The 16,739-nt window shown below is 31.8% G+C and overlaps 1 protein-coding gene across 1 annotated transcript in view; it reads left to right on the top strand.

Annotated features, from left to right (window-relative positions):
- Positions 1-3,572: 3,572 nt before the first annotated feature.
- Positions 3,573-16,739, top strand: part of LOC143051708 (GRAM domain-containing protein 4-like) — a 49,440-nt gene continuing 36,273 nt past the window's right edge. Inside the window, exons 1-9 of the mRNA XM_076224624.1 lie at positions 3,573-3,739; positions 6,308-6,423; positions 8,070-8,172; positions 10,451-10,542; positions 10,756-10,930; positions 13,148-13,173; positions 13,413-13,504; positions 14,978-15,069; positions 15,652-15,700. Coding sequence (XP_076080739.1) covers positions 6,333-6,423; positions 8,070-8,172; positions 10,451-10,542; positions 10,756-10,930; positions 13,148-13,173; positions 13,413-13,504; positions 14,978-15,069; positions 15,652-15,700 — 720 coding nt within the window. The 5' untranslated portion in view covers positions 3,573-3,739; positions 6,308-6,332. The remainder of the gene's footprint in view (positions 3,740-6,307; positions 6,424-8,069; positions 8,173-10,450; positions 10,543-10,755; positions 10,931-13,147; positions 13,174-13,412; positions 13,505-14,977; positions 15,070-15,651; positions 15,701-16,739) is intronic.

Below are 16,739 nucleotides of genomic sequence, written 5' to 3'. Positions count from 1 at the left end.
ATCTTTCTATGTATATTGAGATTTGAATCAGTTGATGTGTTGGTATATCCTTGTCAATCTTTCTATTTATATTGAGGTCTGGATCAGTTGCTGAGATGCTATGTCCTTGCCAATCTTTCTATGTATATTGAGATTTGAATCAGTTGATGTGTTGGTATATCCTTGTCAATCTTTCTATTTATATTGAGGTCTGGATCAGTTGATGTGCTGGTATGTCCTTGTCAACCTTTCTATGTATATTGAGATTTGAATCAGTTGATGTGTTGGTATGTCCTTGTCAATCTTTCTATTTATATTGAGGTCTGGATCAGTTGATGTGCTGGTATGTCCTTGTCAACCTTTCTATGTATATTGAGATTTGAATCAGTTGATGTGTTGGTATGTCCTTGTCAACCTTTCTATGTATATTGAGGTTTGGATCAGTTGATGTGTTGGTATGTCCTTGCCAATCTTTCTATGTATATTGAGGTCTGGATCAGTTGATGTGCTGGTATGTCCTTGTCAATCTTTCTATGTATATTGAGGTCTGGATCAGTTGATGTGTTGGTATGACCATGTCAACCTTTCTATGTATATTTAGATCTGAATCAGTTGCTGAGTTGGTATGTCCTTGTCAACTTTTTCATGTATATTTCGATCTGGATCAGTTGATGGCATGGAATGACCATGTCAACCTTTCTGTTTATATGGAGGTCTGGATCAATTGATGTACTGGTATGTCCTTGCAATCTTTCTAGGTATATTGAGATCTGGATCAGTTGATGTGCGTGACTGTCCTTGTCAACCTTTCTAGATTTATTGAGATCTGGATCAGTTGATGTGCTGGTATGACCATATCAACCTTTCTATGTATATTGAAATCTAAATCAGTTGATGTGATGGTATGATCATGTCAACCTTTCTAGGTATATTGAGGTCTGGATCAGTTGATGTGCTGGTATGTCCTTGCATGATCTTTCTAGGTATATGGAGGTCTGAATCAGTTGATGTGCTGGTATGTCCTTGTCAACCTTTCTAGATATATTGAAATCTGAATCAGTTGATGTGCTGGTATGTTCTTTTCAACCTTTATAAGTATATTTTAGAACTGGATCAGTTTATGTATATTGAGATCTGAATCAGTTGATGTGCTGATATGACCATATCAACCTTTCAATGTTTATTTTGAATGGAATCAGTTGGTTAGCGGGATTGTCTATGTCAATCTTTCTATGTATATTGCTGTCTGAATCAGTTGCTGAGCTGGAATGTCCTTGCCAACCTTTCAAAGTATATCGAGGTCAGGATCAGTAGCTGAACTGTTATGTCCTTCCCAACTTTTCTTTGTATATTTACTTTATTTATGTCTGGATAAGTTGCTGAGCTGGAATGTTTTTGCCAACCTTTCTATTTATTTTGAGGTCTGCATCAGTTGCTGAGCTGCTTTGTCCTTGTATATCTTTCTATGTGTATTGAGGTTTTTTTTTATCAGTTTCTGAGTTGCTATGTCCTTGCCAACTTTTCTATATATATTGAGATCTTGGACAGATGGGTTCAAATAGTTATCAAATTTAAAAAAAAAGTCTTTTCAGGATAATGGTCTTGAATGATGTTGAGAGTTACAAGGCAAATGCCTTTTAAAAAAATGTATGTCAAGTAGCGATAGCATAGGCATATTAATACAATGCATATAAAAAGGGTAACAGGAATTGCCAAAACATACAAGATTCATACAATGTATTGGAACGTACAAACAAAACCTAAACCTGACTCTAAAGCCATTTAGCCATTGTGACTATTATATCTATGATATATAGTAAACAGGTTCGTCAAGATGGTATTGTTTGGAAATGACGTTGTCAGTTTAAATGTCCCTTTGATATCTTTCGCCTTTCTTGTAAAGTATCTTGATAGAGTTATACAATGTTCCTTTAAGATTGAAACTGGTACAATATAGTGATTAAATCATGAATGGCATTTTTTTTCCAATATTTTTTAACTGCAAAGCAGTAACACCACTTTGATCTACAATGAAATTTAATGGACCACCGAAAAAATATAAAGATGAAGAACTGCTAAATATGTATTTCTTAAACAGTTATAAAAACTTATTGCTCTGTCGATACAAAGTACTTACATTTTGGTGTTGTATAAGGTCATGCTGTTACAACCTGTTTTGACGTGCTTGTACTAAATCCGATGGATTTGTACTGATTTGAATAGTACAACTTTTTGTTTGGAACATTATTTTTGTCGAGCCTGCGTCGGACTTTTGGTGCAGAAAGCTCGACATAGGGATAGTGATCCGGCGTTAGCTAACTTCTTAAAAGCTTTATATTTTAATAGGTTGTAAACCTGGATGCTTCATACTTTGTATATAGATGCCTTATGTTACAAAGTTTCCGTCTGTCACGTGTCAATTGTTCTCAACCTCATTTTCGTGATTCATTGAAAAATCAAAAAAGTTTTTTGTAATGTTAAATTCTCTCTTATGATGAGTATTGGGCTAACTGTATTTGGTATGTGCGTACCTTGTAAGGTCTTCATGCCCGTCAGACAGTTTTCACTTGACCTTGGCCTCATTTCATGGATCAGTGAACAAGGTTAAGTTTTGGTGGTCAAGTCCATATCTCAGATACTACAAGCAATAGGTCTATTATATTTGATGTATGGAAAGATTGCAAGGTGTACACGTCCAAGCGGCAGGTGTATTATGACCTTGACCTCATTTTCATGGTACAGTGGTCAAAGTTAAGTTTTTGAGTTTTGAGCTATTTTTCTTATACTTTATACAATGAGTCAACTTTATATTTAGTGTAATGAAATACTTTATGATGTACATGGCAGTCTCGCAGGTTTTATTGACTCCTTTTTTTCATGGTTCATTGTGCTCAGTGTTAAGTTTATGCGTTTTGGTCTATTTTTCTCAAACTATTAGTCTATAAGCATCAGGTCAACACTATATTTGCTGTATGGAAGGATTGTAAGGTGTACATGTCTGTGTTTGGCATTATTCATCTGACCTTGACCTCATTTTCATGGTTCATTGGTCAATGTTCTGTTGGTTCAGTGTGTTTCTTAGAAACTATAAATATCAACTACATTAAGTGTATTGAATGATTGTAAGGCATGTATTTCTCGTTTAATTTATCATGACGGCTTGACCTCATCTTCTTGGATCCTCAGTGGCGGATCCAGGGGGGGGGGTCCGGGGGTTGGAACCCCCTTTTTTGGTCGATCAATGCATTTGAATGGGAGCATATAGTTGGAACCTCCCCCTTTACTCTGGGTTGGCTGGATCCGCCACTGATCCTAGTTAGTTTATGTAATAGCTGTAGTAAGGTAGTAAGGCTTTCTTATTACGACTATCAAGATAATATCAATGGTTAGAAGGCGAGACATTTCAGCGTGTGCACTCTTGTTTTATTATATGAAACCTTTACCGTTTATATATGATGTGCGAGTTTACGTGTTAATTTTCCGGATTTCTAACCGATATTGCACCTATTTTTAAACTCACCCTAATCTGGTTACCAATACATTTCAGTACTTTTCTTGAGATAACTGAGGAAAACAAATTATATGAGTACCAGTCGACAGTATTTTGTAAACAGAAATCACATGTTCCTGACAATGTTTTTATTGAGAAGGAAAATACCATTTTTTACAACACGAATGCCTTTCTATCGAATTTGAGTTACAATAAGAAAGTTATATATTTCATTTTATTCTGCACACTGGTCTGACAGTGTTCTGAAAAGTAAGTTTGATAGCCAATCAGCAGGTCACCTGAAAAATGTAAACAATGAATTTTCGAACTATAAATTCGTCATTGAATATACATTGACATTTACATGTAGATAAGCAATGTCTTCTTTTTATCATTACAAGTATCAACCTTATTTCTCATAAAAAATGTCATTTCCCAAAAGGGTAAAATGTTTTTATAAATAAATGTTGAACATGTTGTTGAACTGTTGAAGGCAGTATGTTGCAATGTTAAGGTTCATCATAACAAATGGACAAATATGGCCGTATTTTCGCCTCAAAAACTACTCTGTGTACAAACTTACCTGTACTGTTTGGAAAGTTTTAATGCGTAGCATCCATTAGATATATAAAAGTTAAATGCATTTTGTGTTAAAGAAAGATAAAATCTTTTTTGGTTTTTGTTGTACATTTTTTTCCCTTTCTGCAGAAGGTGTAAAAATAAACAAACACCTGAATTACTTTGATACTGTCCACTCACTGACTCAGATGAACTCTTTAACTCACCTGTAGTTGTGAAGATACCTCTTGTCCATGTCAATTAAGGACACTCAAAACAATACAAACCGGTTTTTTACCTGAGGGAGCATCTCATAGTTGTACCACAACTTAGTTAATTTTCAGACCTTTTGCATGAAGGAAAAAAAATGCCCATCAATAGCCAAATGAGATTTTATCTTTCTGAAACACAAAATGCATTGAACTTTATTATATCTAGTGGATGCCAGGCAGTAAAACTTTTCCAACTTCACAGGTAAGTCTGTACTCAGAGTAATTTTTGGCATGTAAATACAGCCATATTTGTCCGTTTATTATGTTGAACCTTAAAGGGGGTCTCACTAATTAGCGACCAGAAGCATCAAGAAGCAACAAGAAGAATAATTTAAGCGACAAGAACCTATTTAGCGACAAGAAAACATTTTTTTTATTAAATATAAAAAAATATGCATTTAGTATTTTTTAATATACAGGCAGAAATAAATTGATAATTTTTATTATTATATTGATAGATGAAGAAATTATTTGTGAGGCAGGGATTGTGTAGTTTTTATTATTATATTGATAGATGAAAAAATTTAACATTTGTAAGAGCAAAGGAAATGCACACACTATGAAATGAAAATAAAAACAAAGATTTTTCACCTTTCCTTTGAAGGATTTATTGAAACAAAAACATGGAAATATTTCCTTTCTAACTGTACAATTCATTTTTCCTGACAGGACCAACGTTAGTTGTGGCTTCACCCTAAGGTAATACACAATGTAGAACATCAAATGAGATTAACGAGGTGTGTGTCCCTTGTTTTATTGCTACAATAACATCCAATTAACACCTTCAGTTTTGTACACACGTCAGACTATACAATTACACGCGCCAGAATATACAATCAGTGTTAATAGCAAACACCAGTTGAAAACTCAAGATTGTCGTTGATTTCCTTTAATCTTCAATCAACAATCTGCATAAACATGATAAATATTGTTAAATGAGGCAATACACTAAATAAAATGTTGAAAAATATTTACATTTTAATTATGTTTTCCTCTTGTTTGATTTCAGTTCCTTGTATTTCACAATTTGTGTATGTATTTTCTGGACAATGATGCACAAATAATGCATTTTACAAGTTTATTTAGATTGTACAAAGATAGTCTTAAAAACAAATTATAAGATAAATACATTATTGTTCTAAAACACAAGTAAAAGTAATATCATAATACGACAGGGTAAACGTAATACTTGCTGTGTTATACAATATACATAATAAACCATCATGTAAATAAATGTAGCAACTGAATTAGATCTGTTTCATTTTTTTTCTATCAATATTAACTTTCTTGTCGTTAAAATTGTTTTCTTTTGCATATTCTTTTAATATCTATTTGGAATAAGTAATTCTAATACAAAAAAATGTTTTCTTGTCGCTTCTTGTTACTTCTTGACGCTTCTTGTCAATAAAATTTTTCTTGTCGCTAATTAGTGAGACTGGATAAAGGATGTGACATTGTATGTAATCAAGTTTAAGAAGTATAGTTCACTAATTGTCTAACATACCATATGGCCCATTGCCAATTTAAAATGTATAAAGGTGATGTGCTCTCAGTAGGCTGTCCATGCTGTAGGTACAACAAAATGATCAGACACAACTTATTCAACATGATAAAAGTTTTTACCTTTTGGATTTGAAAAATATCAGAGAGAATCTATCAGACACCATTCTTGAGGTGATGGAATGTTTTTTGGCAGGCATATTTGAAGAACATTTTTACTTGACTATTTCTGTATTAAACTGGTAATTTTCATATTTTTAAATATCAATGATCAACAAAAAAATAAAAGATGTAATTATTTAAAAGCTCTGTTTTGGAGATTGTTGTATATAAAATTGAGAATGGAAATGGGGAATGTGTCAAAGAGACAACAACCCGACCAAAAAAAAAAACAACAGCAGAGGGTCACCAACAGGTCTTCAATGTAGCGAGAAATTCCTGCACCCGGAGGCGTGCATATATATAATGTCAAAGCTAGTTAATATTCTACTCTATTTTTTCACTACAGCTACCAGTATAAAACAATTCAGAAAATGGATGCTAGCAGTTATGAAGTATATGAAGAGCACCTGAAACATTTAGAAGAACAACTTGTTACAGTTACCATAGAAAATCAAAGCCTTGGTAAGTTGTGTGGTAGATTGGTTGCTTGTTGTTTAGACCAATTTTCATCACAATATCTATCTGAGATTTTTTGCTCATACATTTGTACATATATAGAAAAAAGGAATTATTTAGATTAAGAATGTTTTTTATATTTATTTTATGGCAACCAAAGATTAAAAACCTGCAAAGAAATGTATTGATATCATAAGTTCTCTGCAGTATGTGCAAGTAAAAGATATTTTTTTAAAATGATGAGTCTAAACAGATTTTTTTTATACAAGTCCAGGACTGGTGGACAAACTTTAGTGAAAACCCTGTGGATGAATAATAATTTGATTTGCCTTCATGTCTAAGACAATGCCTTGTCTTCTATCTAGCAGAACAATTTCAAAACAATTACAAAAAAACCCTAAACTAAGCAAACAGGGAAACAAACTGAACTCAATAACTGAAGTTTAATATCAGGCTTCAATTATAAAAAACTTCCAATACTTTTATAAGGCTTCAGATTTTCAAGCACATAACTGAAGGACATGACTAGGATTGTCAGTTTCCTACCTAAGGTTAGTGGTACTCTCTGGACACTCTGGCTTCTCCACAAAAGACCTGACCACAACAAAATAGTAAAAACACAAATCAATCAATCAATCAATTATAACTGAAGTTACCAGATAACTATTGGCAAATATGACAGCATTTGATTTTTTTTACTCTGAACTGAATATTAAACCGTTACTGATTATTGCTGTTGAACTAATTTTCTCATTGGAAGAACAATAGAACAATAATTAGGTCTTATGTAATTCAACACAGTCATATATTTATATAACTGTATTGAACATTGACACAGCTAAAAGTTATAATTCATATGGACAATAATTAATCATAATGGTATGAGTTATAATTCATATTTATATAAACAGGGAAACAAGTTAACCATGATGTATGAGTTATAATTCAATGGACAATAATTAATCATAACTGTATGAGTTATAGTTCATATGGACAATAATTAACCATAACTGTATGATTTATAAAGTCAGTAAGTAAGTAAGTAAGTAAGTAGATTATTTATTATAGTGACTTGTGTAATTACAGTAGTGTGTCAATTAACATAGTTAAATATAATATATACATATACACCTGACCCACTGGGTCTATAATTCACCGAAAAATTATACATTAAAGTTCATATCTGATTTGTGTCATGAATTTGATAGTAATTCTCAATATATATTCATCAATAAATTAAAGTTTGAGATAATTAATTTAACTTGTCCGAATACAACTTGACGTCGTTTCCTAATTGCATCCACCAGATATTTAGCAGTTTTTCGTGGAAAGTTGATTAAGATATGATAAAGTTTTTCGTCATTATAATTCATATGGACAATAATTACCATTACTGTATGAGTTATAATTCATATGGACTATGATTAATCATAACAGTATAAGTTATAATTCATATGGACAATAGTTATATTAGTTAACCAGAACTGTATGAGTGAAAGTCTCAATTTTATGATAGTTAACCAAAAATAACCATAACTGTATGATTTATAATTCAAATGGACATTATTCATACGCATAAGCAGGTAATGATAATTTTCCATGGGTATTATTGAAATGAGCTTTAGGTAATTATTATATAATTTATTATTCAGTAAGTGAACTCAATGGTTATAAAGACAAAGAATCGTTGGATAGATTAAGAGCAGAGATTGAGATTGAAAGAAACAGATACAGAAAGCTAGAAGAGAAATTCAAGTAAGTAAATTATGTTAAAAAGAAAATAATTTTAATAAATTACCAATTATATATGTAGTTAAGTTTTTTTTATCTTGTAATGGTATGATGTCGTCTGCATCATTGTCTGTGTCGTCATCCGAAGACACATTTGGTTTCCAGACAATAACTTTAGTTTGAGTGAATGGATCTCTGTGAAATTTTATAAGAAGGTTCAATACCACAAAAGGAAGGTTGGGATTGATTTTGTGGATGATATTCCAAACCTTTTAGGAAAAAGGGGCCAAAAACCAGCATTTTTCTAGTTTCAGAATAATAACTTGTGTATGAGTATTTTGATTGCTCTGCAATCATACCACAATGTTTGATACCAAAGGTAGAATGGTTGGAATTCATTTTGGGGTTTTATTGCCAACAGTTTAGGAATTAAGGGTCAAAAAGGGGCCAAAACAAGCATTTTTGTAGTTTCTGGACAATTACTTGTGTGTGAGTGTTTGGATCTCTCTGACATTGTACCACAAGGTTCCATATCACTAAGGGAAGTCTAGGATTGAGTTTGGGGGTAATTGTCCCAAACATGCAGGAAAAAGGGACCAAAAAAGGGCCAAAAACAAGCATTTATCTATTTTCCAGACAATAACTTGTGTTTAAGTGAATGGATCTCTTTGAAATTGTACTACAAGGATCCATACTACTAAGGCTTGAATTGGGTTTGGAGTAATTGCTCCAAGAAGGCATTCAAAAAGTTTGGGGGAAGGTAGATTTTTTTTAAACCTTACCATGCAGTACCCGTCATATGATGGGCGTACCCAGACCACCTTTATTTGGCTCCAACAGCGTGCTATACTTTAAGTCAGTTTTATGATACTTTTTCAAAAGTTATGCATGTTCTGTCAACCTGAGACTATCTAAAGTCATGTTTCTCATGCATAAATTGCATTTTGAGTACAAATACGGACTTGTAAAATTGAAATCGGATGAACTCGGTTTTCTGGAGGGGTGGGCTTCCCTTCTGTGTCTTACACAGGAAGTTCAGAGGCCTAATACTTGCAAAAATAGTGCGAAACCTTTAGGCATATAACTACTGATTGTAATTATTATCAAAATATGAAATTGGAAACAACTACTACCGGTTTCAGATCCATTTCAAGTCCAAAGTCGAAAAAATCGTTAAATTCTGTATTTTTGGTCAAAATGACCTTCTGTAGGCTGCTGAACCAAGATCAGATTCACTCCCAACTAACAACTGTTGGGGGTTAATTTATTAACTGGGGTCCACTCTACATGCAGGCTACAGCTGGATACTTTTACCAGAATCCCTGGGTCTTTGGGGTCAAGATAAAGGATGAAAATTGATGCTTTTTGCATCTGATGACCAACTTTGGGGCAAATTCCTGCCAGCCCACCCTGCCTCCTCACCCCGACCACTCCGCCCTGAGATCATAGTTAGACCATACAAATCCTTGATGGAGTCGATATGCTTCAGCAGCAGGGTTAAGCTCATTTGCATATAATTGCATATTTTTGCAAATTAACGAAAATTAGACATTTTCTGAAAAACAATTCAGCATGGTAAGTGTTAACTTCAATTGCACAATATTGCACAATATATTCGTAAGATCTTTGACCAGAAACCTATATATGTCAAAAATTTGATCACAATCCAAATTCAAACAGTATCAAGCTTGAATATTGTGTCCAAATTTTCCTCAACTGTTCAGGGTACGACCTCTGCGGTCATATCAGGCTGTGCTCAGTGAAGCATTTATTATACATGCAGAAGTATCAAGTTGTTTTCTATTGATATCAAAGACTACTGCGTATACTTAAGCATGTTTGTTCATCTGTTTCAAAAGATGATCTTTTTTGTTAAAATTTTGACTGTGTATCTGTATTTTACTTATAAATGGACTTAGTTTTTCTTCCAGTTAATATTACATACAGGCTGCAGTTAAAGTTTTTAAAACATTTATTAAATTCATAAACTATCCTGGATTTTTACCAAACTTGGACTGATGCTTCTTACAGTCGAAAAATAGTATCAAGAGGAATATTTTTATTGATTTTTTTTCTCATTTTTGTTGAGCCTGCAATTAACAGCAACAGTAGTTGAGACACTGGGTTCTGCGGAACCCTTACAAATTTTTTCTTTCAAAAACTATGAAAAAATAAGGATTTTATAAGATTTTCAGAAATGACTCTATACACTATATGTAATGAAATGATGAAAAGAAAGTAGGGGTTACCTGGCAAATTTTTATTTAAAAAACAAATTTTTTTTTTTTTATTGTAATTGCAGAAAACATGAGAAAGATTGTGATATCAAACATATTCAGAGCTTTGATAGTGCTCAGGGATGGGTTGATGTATCTATCAAATCCAGTAATTCAGGTAAGTAGTGAGGAATAGATCTCAATCTATCAAATCAAATTAGGCAGTAGAGAACAATATTATATATTCAGATCTTTTGAGATGGGGAGTATATTTATTTAAAACTCAATATAAAAATAGTCTTGGAGAAGATCTAACCAGAGGTTCAGAATTTCAGCTGCATTTCAGTTTATCAAATTTATTCTACAAGTCTTCCAACATTTTTCTTTTCAGCTGAGAAATCCTCTCCGACACCGAAGTCAACAAAGAAAAGAGTTGGAAGAATTAAAAAGTTTGACTTAATGTGGAGAAGAATAGTGAATTCTGTATATAACTTTATGGATGATTTTACAGAGGAACCTGAAGAACAGAATGAGAATGATGATGGAGAACCTCTCACTGTTAAACAGTTAAGTTTTGATTATTATTTACCACTGCTTTTTTTATCTTCAATATTTCTCTTGTTAAGATAGTTAATTTCAAAATTTCAAATCACAGACATGCCAATAATGTTAAAGTTTATACACAAATTCTAGGGAAATAATGTCATATATAAGAAATCAATGTCTCTTCTGCTTATAGATAGATAATTTTGTGTTCAATGAAATCAGTATCATAAATTTAACGTAAAGTCCAGACTTTCAGCATTAACATGGTTCAAAAAATAAAATTTTTATTTTACACTTTTAGTCACAGGTGTTATTAGTTACTCTAAACCATGGCCAACGTAGTTTACCAACTTTGAAATCTTGTAAATCAATAAGGAAGAGACAAATTAAGTTAATAAAAAACTGAGGGAATCAAGATTTTTAATTCCATTTTTGCTCCCAATGTTTTGGTGTTGAGAGTTTCTGATCAATATTATACATTTATATTGCTTAGTCTACAATAAGATATATTAATCATATGTACTGAATAAGGGGTCATCCATAATTGTCAACTATTTTCCAAAGTGTACAAAACGTACACTTGGGGGGAGGGGGTTAAAAAATCAACATTTTTACCGTACGCTTTTTTTTTATTTCCGGAATTTATATCGTTTCCGTAGGGAAAGTCGATTTATAAAATCGAGAATTGGCTTGGGTGTGTTTCTCTTCTTATTTCTTCTTTATTATTTTCACTTGATGATATTGATTTCGATATCATAATTCTACTCAATCGGGATTGAACGATTAAAAGATCAAATCATATGAAAACTAAAACTTTAAAAAATTCAAAAATATGAACTAGTAAAATTATTTAAACAAAAAGTTTGCAAGCATTTCTCAGTACCCCCGATTGTCAATTTCACCTGCTTTATTATTGATCGATATCGTTTTACTCTGTTTAATAAACAAAATTGATGGAAACACTAACATGCTAAATTCTTTGAATGTTTTGATTTTGACAAGACGCCATTTTGTGAAAAGATTTTAAACTGGTCCTTCGATTAATTTCCTTGTAGGGGTAAATTCAGTAAATAAATATACGTCATCAGGGACCGCCCATTTGGGGGAGAGCTTTCTGTCTAATAGTGAAGTCATGTGCTCTTCTGATTGGTAGATAATGTTTGTAATAAATATTTTATGGTAGATGGATCAAAACTAGAGTTGAAAAAAAATAAAAAATAAATGCTGAATGTAGTATTTTTTTTCCCTACAGGGTTGAAAAATAATGGGGGTCAGTATAGGAATTCATTGCAAATCTACATTGTTTGTAAACAAGGCCATGTGAATGCCCAAAAATGCCGCATGACCCTATGTTTTTATTGTTGCAAAAGATAGGGCTACATTTGTACTTTTATGAATGATATATGAAAGTTTTTAATTTCTAAAGGTAAATCAGGTATAAATTTATTTCCACACATAGATTAGCATTAAAGTCAATGGGAGATTTTTTACTGAATTTACCCCTGTAATGCATTCCAAAATAGTAAACCAGTAAACCGGAAGTAAACTTATTTTTCTTAGTATAAGCCTCCTTTAATTAGGAGCACCTCCATATGAAGTTTAACCTTAACTTAAAAAATATCCAATATTTGTACACGTTACAGTATATATACATAAACGATAATAGTGCCATGAATGGCATATCTACAGGGACCTTTTAAATAGAAATACAGGCGGGAAATTAAAAAACTCAAAATGTTTTAAAACATTACACTTTTATTGATTACTGTCTTGAGCTCTGATTCCATCAACAACTGTCAGTCCATACTTTACCAATGCAATATAACCATGCATTTCCCTTTCTTAGCATAATTTATGTGCCCTTTTGTTAATCTTTTGGGTGCTCTAGGTGCCCTTTTTTTTATTGGAGTTACCATTCCCACTGTGTGATAGGGGAAACACTAATTTTTGTACTCTTTATTCTGACAAAACACAAGCATCAAAGATAGATGTCATCAAATAAAACAGTCAGATATGTTTTAGTTTTTTTTCAATGCAAATTTATATATTAAACTAAAATATAATAGACAGGATCTTCTTTTTATTAAGAATGACTGATTCTTCTCTTGAAATCTGAAAATGGTTGATGTACACTTTTTGAGGGAGGGTGGGGGGTCTGAAAAAGTGTACGTTTTGTACACTTTGGAAAATGGTTGACAATTATGGATGACCCCTAACTTAACATTTTTTTCTTGTAGATTAAAAGCTAATATTAACAGATTCAGTAAGTTTGCTTAACACATTTGCTTGTTTGATACACTATTCTGTTTACAAAACTTCTATGTGCTTTTGTGAGATTTTAACGATACAGAAAAAAAGTTGTTAAAATAAAATATTATTTTGATCATTTTAAACAAATAAAAAAAAGAGGAACACTTCTTTTTAACTATATAATTCAAAGATAAAGTAGTGATCAGGTTTTAATATTGCTTCTATTTAATCAGTATCCTATTCTCATTGTAGAATCAGATTTAACCCCTTATATAGATACAATAAAAGGAATACAACAGTTACTAGCTTGGAAGACTCCATCTTATACTTTACTTATGTTCATGGTTTGTATTACAGAATTTGTTTTACTTTTTATACGACCACAAAAAAAAATTTTGGATCATATAATGGAATGATGTTGTCGTCCGGACAATTCAGTTGAAGTGAATGAATCTCTATGAAATTTAATAAGATGGGGGTTATGGTGCCAGCAGTTTAGGTATTAAAAGGGCAAAAAAGGGCCAAAAACAAGCATTTTTGTAGTTTCCAGACAATAACTTGTGTTTTAAGAATATGGATCTCTCTGAAATCTTACTACAAGGTTTCATACTACAAAGAAAAGGCTGGGTTTGAGTGTGGGGGTATTGCTCCACTGAGGGTTTAAATTTCTTTTTTAAAATTTTCAAGAAGAATCTTTAATTTCACAGTTTTGTGCAATAAATTTGTGAAATCTTAACATTTATTTTTTGTCAGAGACCTATATTATATCAAAAATTTGATCACAATCCAAATTCAGACAGAATCAAGCTTGAATATTGTGTCCAAAACTGTTCAGAGATCAACCTCTGCGGTCGTATCAGGCTGTGCTCAGCAAAGAATTTTATTGTCATTTACTATTGATAGATGTTCAAAAAAAAAAATGCTAAAAATCTATCAATTTTGTCAGAGATAGATATCAGATATCCTGCTTTCAGATACTTCTGAATATCCAATATGATAACCTGAAAAATTCTCATTCAGTATACCGTATAGCGGGCTATTTTTGTGGGGTGTAAATTTTGCTTATTTTCGTAGATAGAACAAAATCGACAAATTAAATTCCGCCAAATCAAAGAGTACACGCAAAGGTATTGATAAAAGTTTTGAATCCGTCAAAACAATAACTGCCAAAATATTTTGTATACCTTATTCAATGAAAATTGCTAAATTTTACAACCGTGAAAATAACCCGCTATAAGGTATTACGTGCTTGAAAAATGGCTACATTAAAGCCTGAATGCAAAGACAAGTGAAAATTGTCAATCAATTTCTGGAACTAGATCATGCTTTAATACCTATCTAGATAAAATAGAGATGACTGCTGATTGGTCACCTCTCCAACAAGATTTGAGAAGAGGTTTAGTTTGTTATGATATCTGGACCTAGAAAGTAGAGATTAATTACAGGGAGAATACCATGGAAATAGAAAATTGGAAAAAGGGGTAGTTAATGTTAATTTTAAAATAAAAACATCATGGATAACCTTCAGAGATTGTTTAGCTGTTAAACTGAGAAAATATAACTTGCAAAAACAACTTTAAAAATCCAAAATCCAGCCCCTCCAAAATATTGGCACCACTGACACTAAAAATTAATAAACCAAAAAATCAACATAAATATTCTGAAGTTTTTTTGTTTGATTTTATTTGAAGTGACTGAGTTACACTAGTTAGTTGATTTCCATTTCTAAGTTTTTGTCTTACTAAGTAACTTTCACCATAATATTATCACCATAGTATTTAGGTCCATCAAAATAATAATGTTTTTTTTTATTTCAGATTTATTTGATTGCTATTTGGCATGGTTGTTTTGTATCTGTGATATTGTTTTGTTTGGTTGTGAGAATGATGGTTAGTTATTTAAACCATTTGTAAGTACTTTTATGTGGTTATTATTTAAATTTTGAATTTTCATTATTTTAAGTCTGTTTTAAAAGGATTAAATGTAATTCTTTTCTTGTCTTTGAATTAACCTGAAATTAGGGCTAAATTAAGAAGAATCTCTTTTTAGATCATTCGAAAATTATGTTAAGCTGCTATCAAAGAACCACATGACACTATGTTGGTATAGGGTAGTTGAATTCGGAATAAAAATACAATACTGGTATGTGAGTAAAAACCTGAGCTATAATGAGTGATGCTCTTACAAAAAATATGAGTTTGTGTTTTGTTACATTTTTGTAAAATAATTGATATTTTGTTAAAGTCTCATACCATTTGACCACAGCTGTGTTTTCCATCTATTATTACTGATTTGTATCAGAATCCATCTTGGCATCCACAAATATATTGAAATACAAAGTTATATTAAGGGGCTACTTAAAATATGCCAACAAATGTGAAATGGTTTTATGAATTCTGCCTGTAACTAATGTGTATTTATATGTTTTCAAATATTATTCATTGAGCAAGAGATTCATCTTAACATGTATTTTTTTGCATTATATTTTTAGGGGATTCCAAATCAAGTTCAACTTTTTCCAGCCACTGGAAGAAAAGAAGGTAAGGCTTGTTAAAAATACCTTTTAACCCTTACCATGTAGTGACTGCCATATGACGGGCTTACCCAAACTGCTGTTATTTGTCTATAATGGCTCTCCATACTTTAAGGGGTTAACTTTATGATATTTATTTAAAAGTTGATGCATGTTCGCTCAACCTGAGGCTATCTATTGTCATGTTTCTCAGGTTTAAGGTGCATTTTGAGCTCAATATGAACTTGGAAAATTAAAATTGGAAATCGTAACAAAAACAAGTATGTTACACATCAACAAACAACAACCACTAAATTAAAGGCTCCTATGGTATAAAATTTTCATTTCTGAATTATTGTGTAAAATGGACCATTCACTTACAAACTTAAACAAATAAACTATGAAGTTAAGGAGTCAGTGACTTGGTTATACATATATTATTCATATTCTGAAGAAAATTATGTAATCATCATTATTCCATTTTTAGAAAATGCACAATTTCTGTCTTTTCCCATTTTTTCAATGACTTAATCAATGTTTTTCCATTAAGGGAAACATGGTTTCATTATTTTGGCAGTTAATTGGAAAGTGTCTCTTAAAAACAAATTAAGAAGATGTGTTATGACTGCCAATGAGACAACTATTTACCAAATAATGTAGAACTTTTGCCTGCTGAACCTAAAATGATTGCATGAGTGCAATGGAAATCAAATCTTATTTATCTTAGTCATTTTAGGTAGCAATAAACAGTTAGGAAAAAATATTAAAATTTGCCCTTATAAATTTTACCATCCCCTTTTCATTGCTTTCTTGTAATATCAAGCTTACTGTTTGTGTCATATATGGGCATATGTATGTAATCAGAATCTTCCATAGATTTTATATCCAGTATATCAAATGTTAAAATATAATTTCTTTTGGGTGTATCCATGGCAACAATCTGCATTTATTTGTTATAAAATATTGCAAATTGGGGGGAAAAGATGTCACATATTTCCCCAAAATTTGGCTAAAAGTAGAATTTCAATCGCTTGAAGTAATACCTTTTCTGAAACTGTGTACATATA

The sequence above is a fragment of the Mytilus galloprovincialis genome, chromosome 1 (genome assembly GCF_965363235.1).
Source record: "Mytilus galloprovincialis chromosome 1, xbMytGall1.hap1.1, whole genome shotgun sequence".
Lineage (NCBI taxonomy): Eukaryota > Metazoa > Mollusca > Bivalvia > Mytilida > Mytilidae > Mytilus > Mytilus galloprovincialis.
The sequence above is the reverse complement of the archived record's forward strand: the minus strand, read 5'-3'. Positions and strand labels throughout refer to the sequence as shown.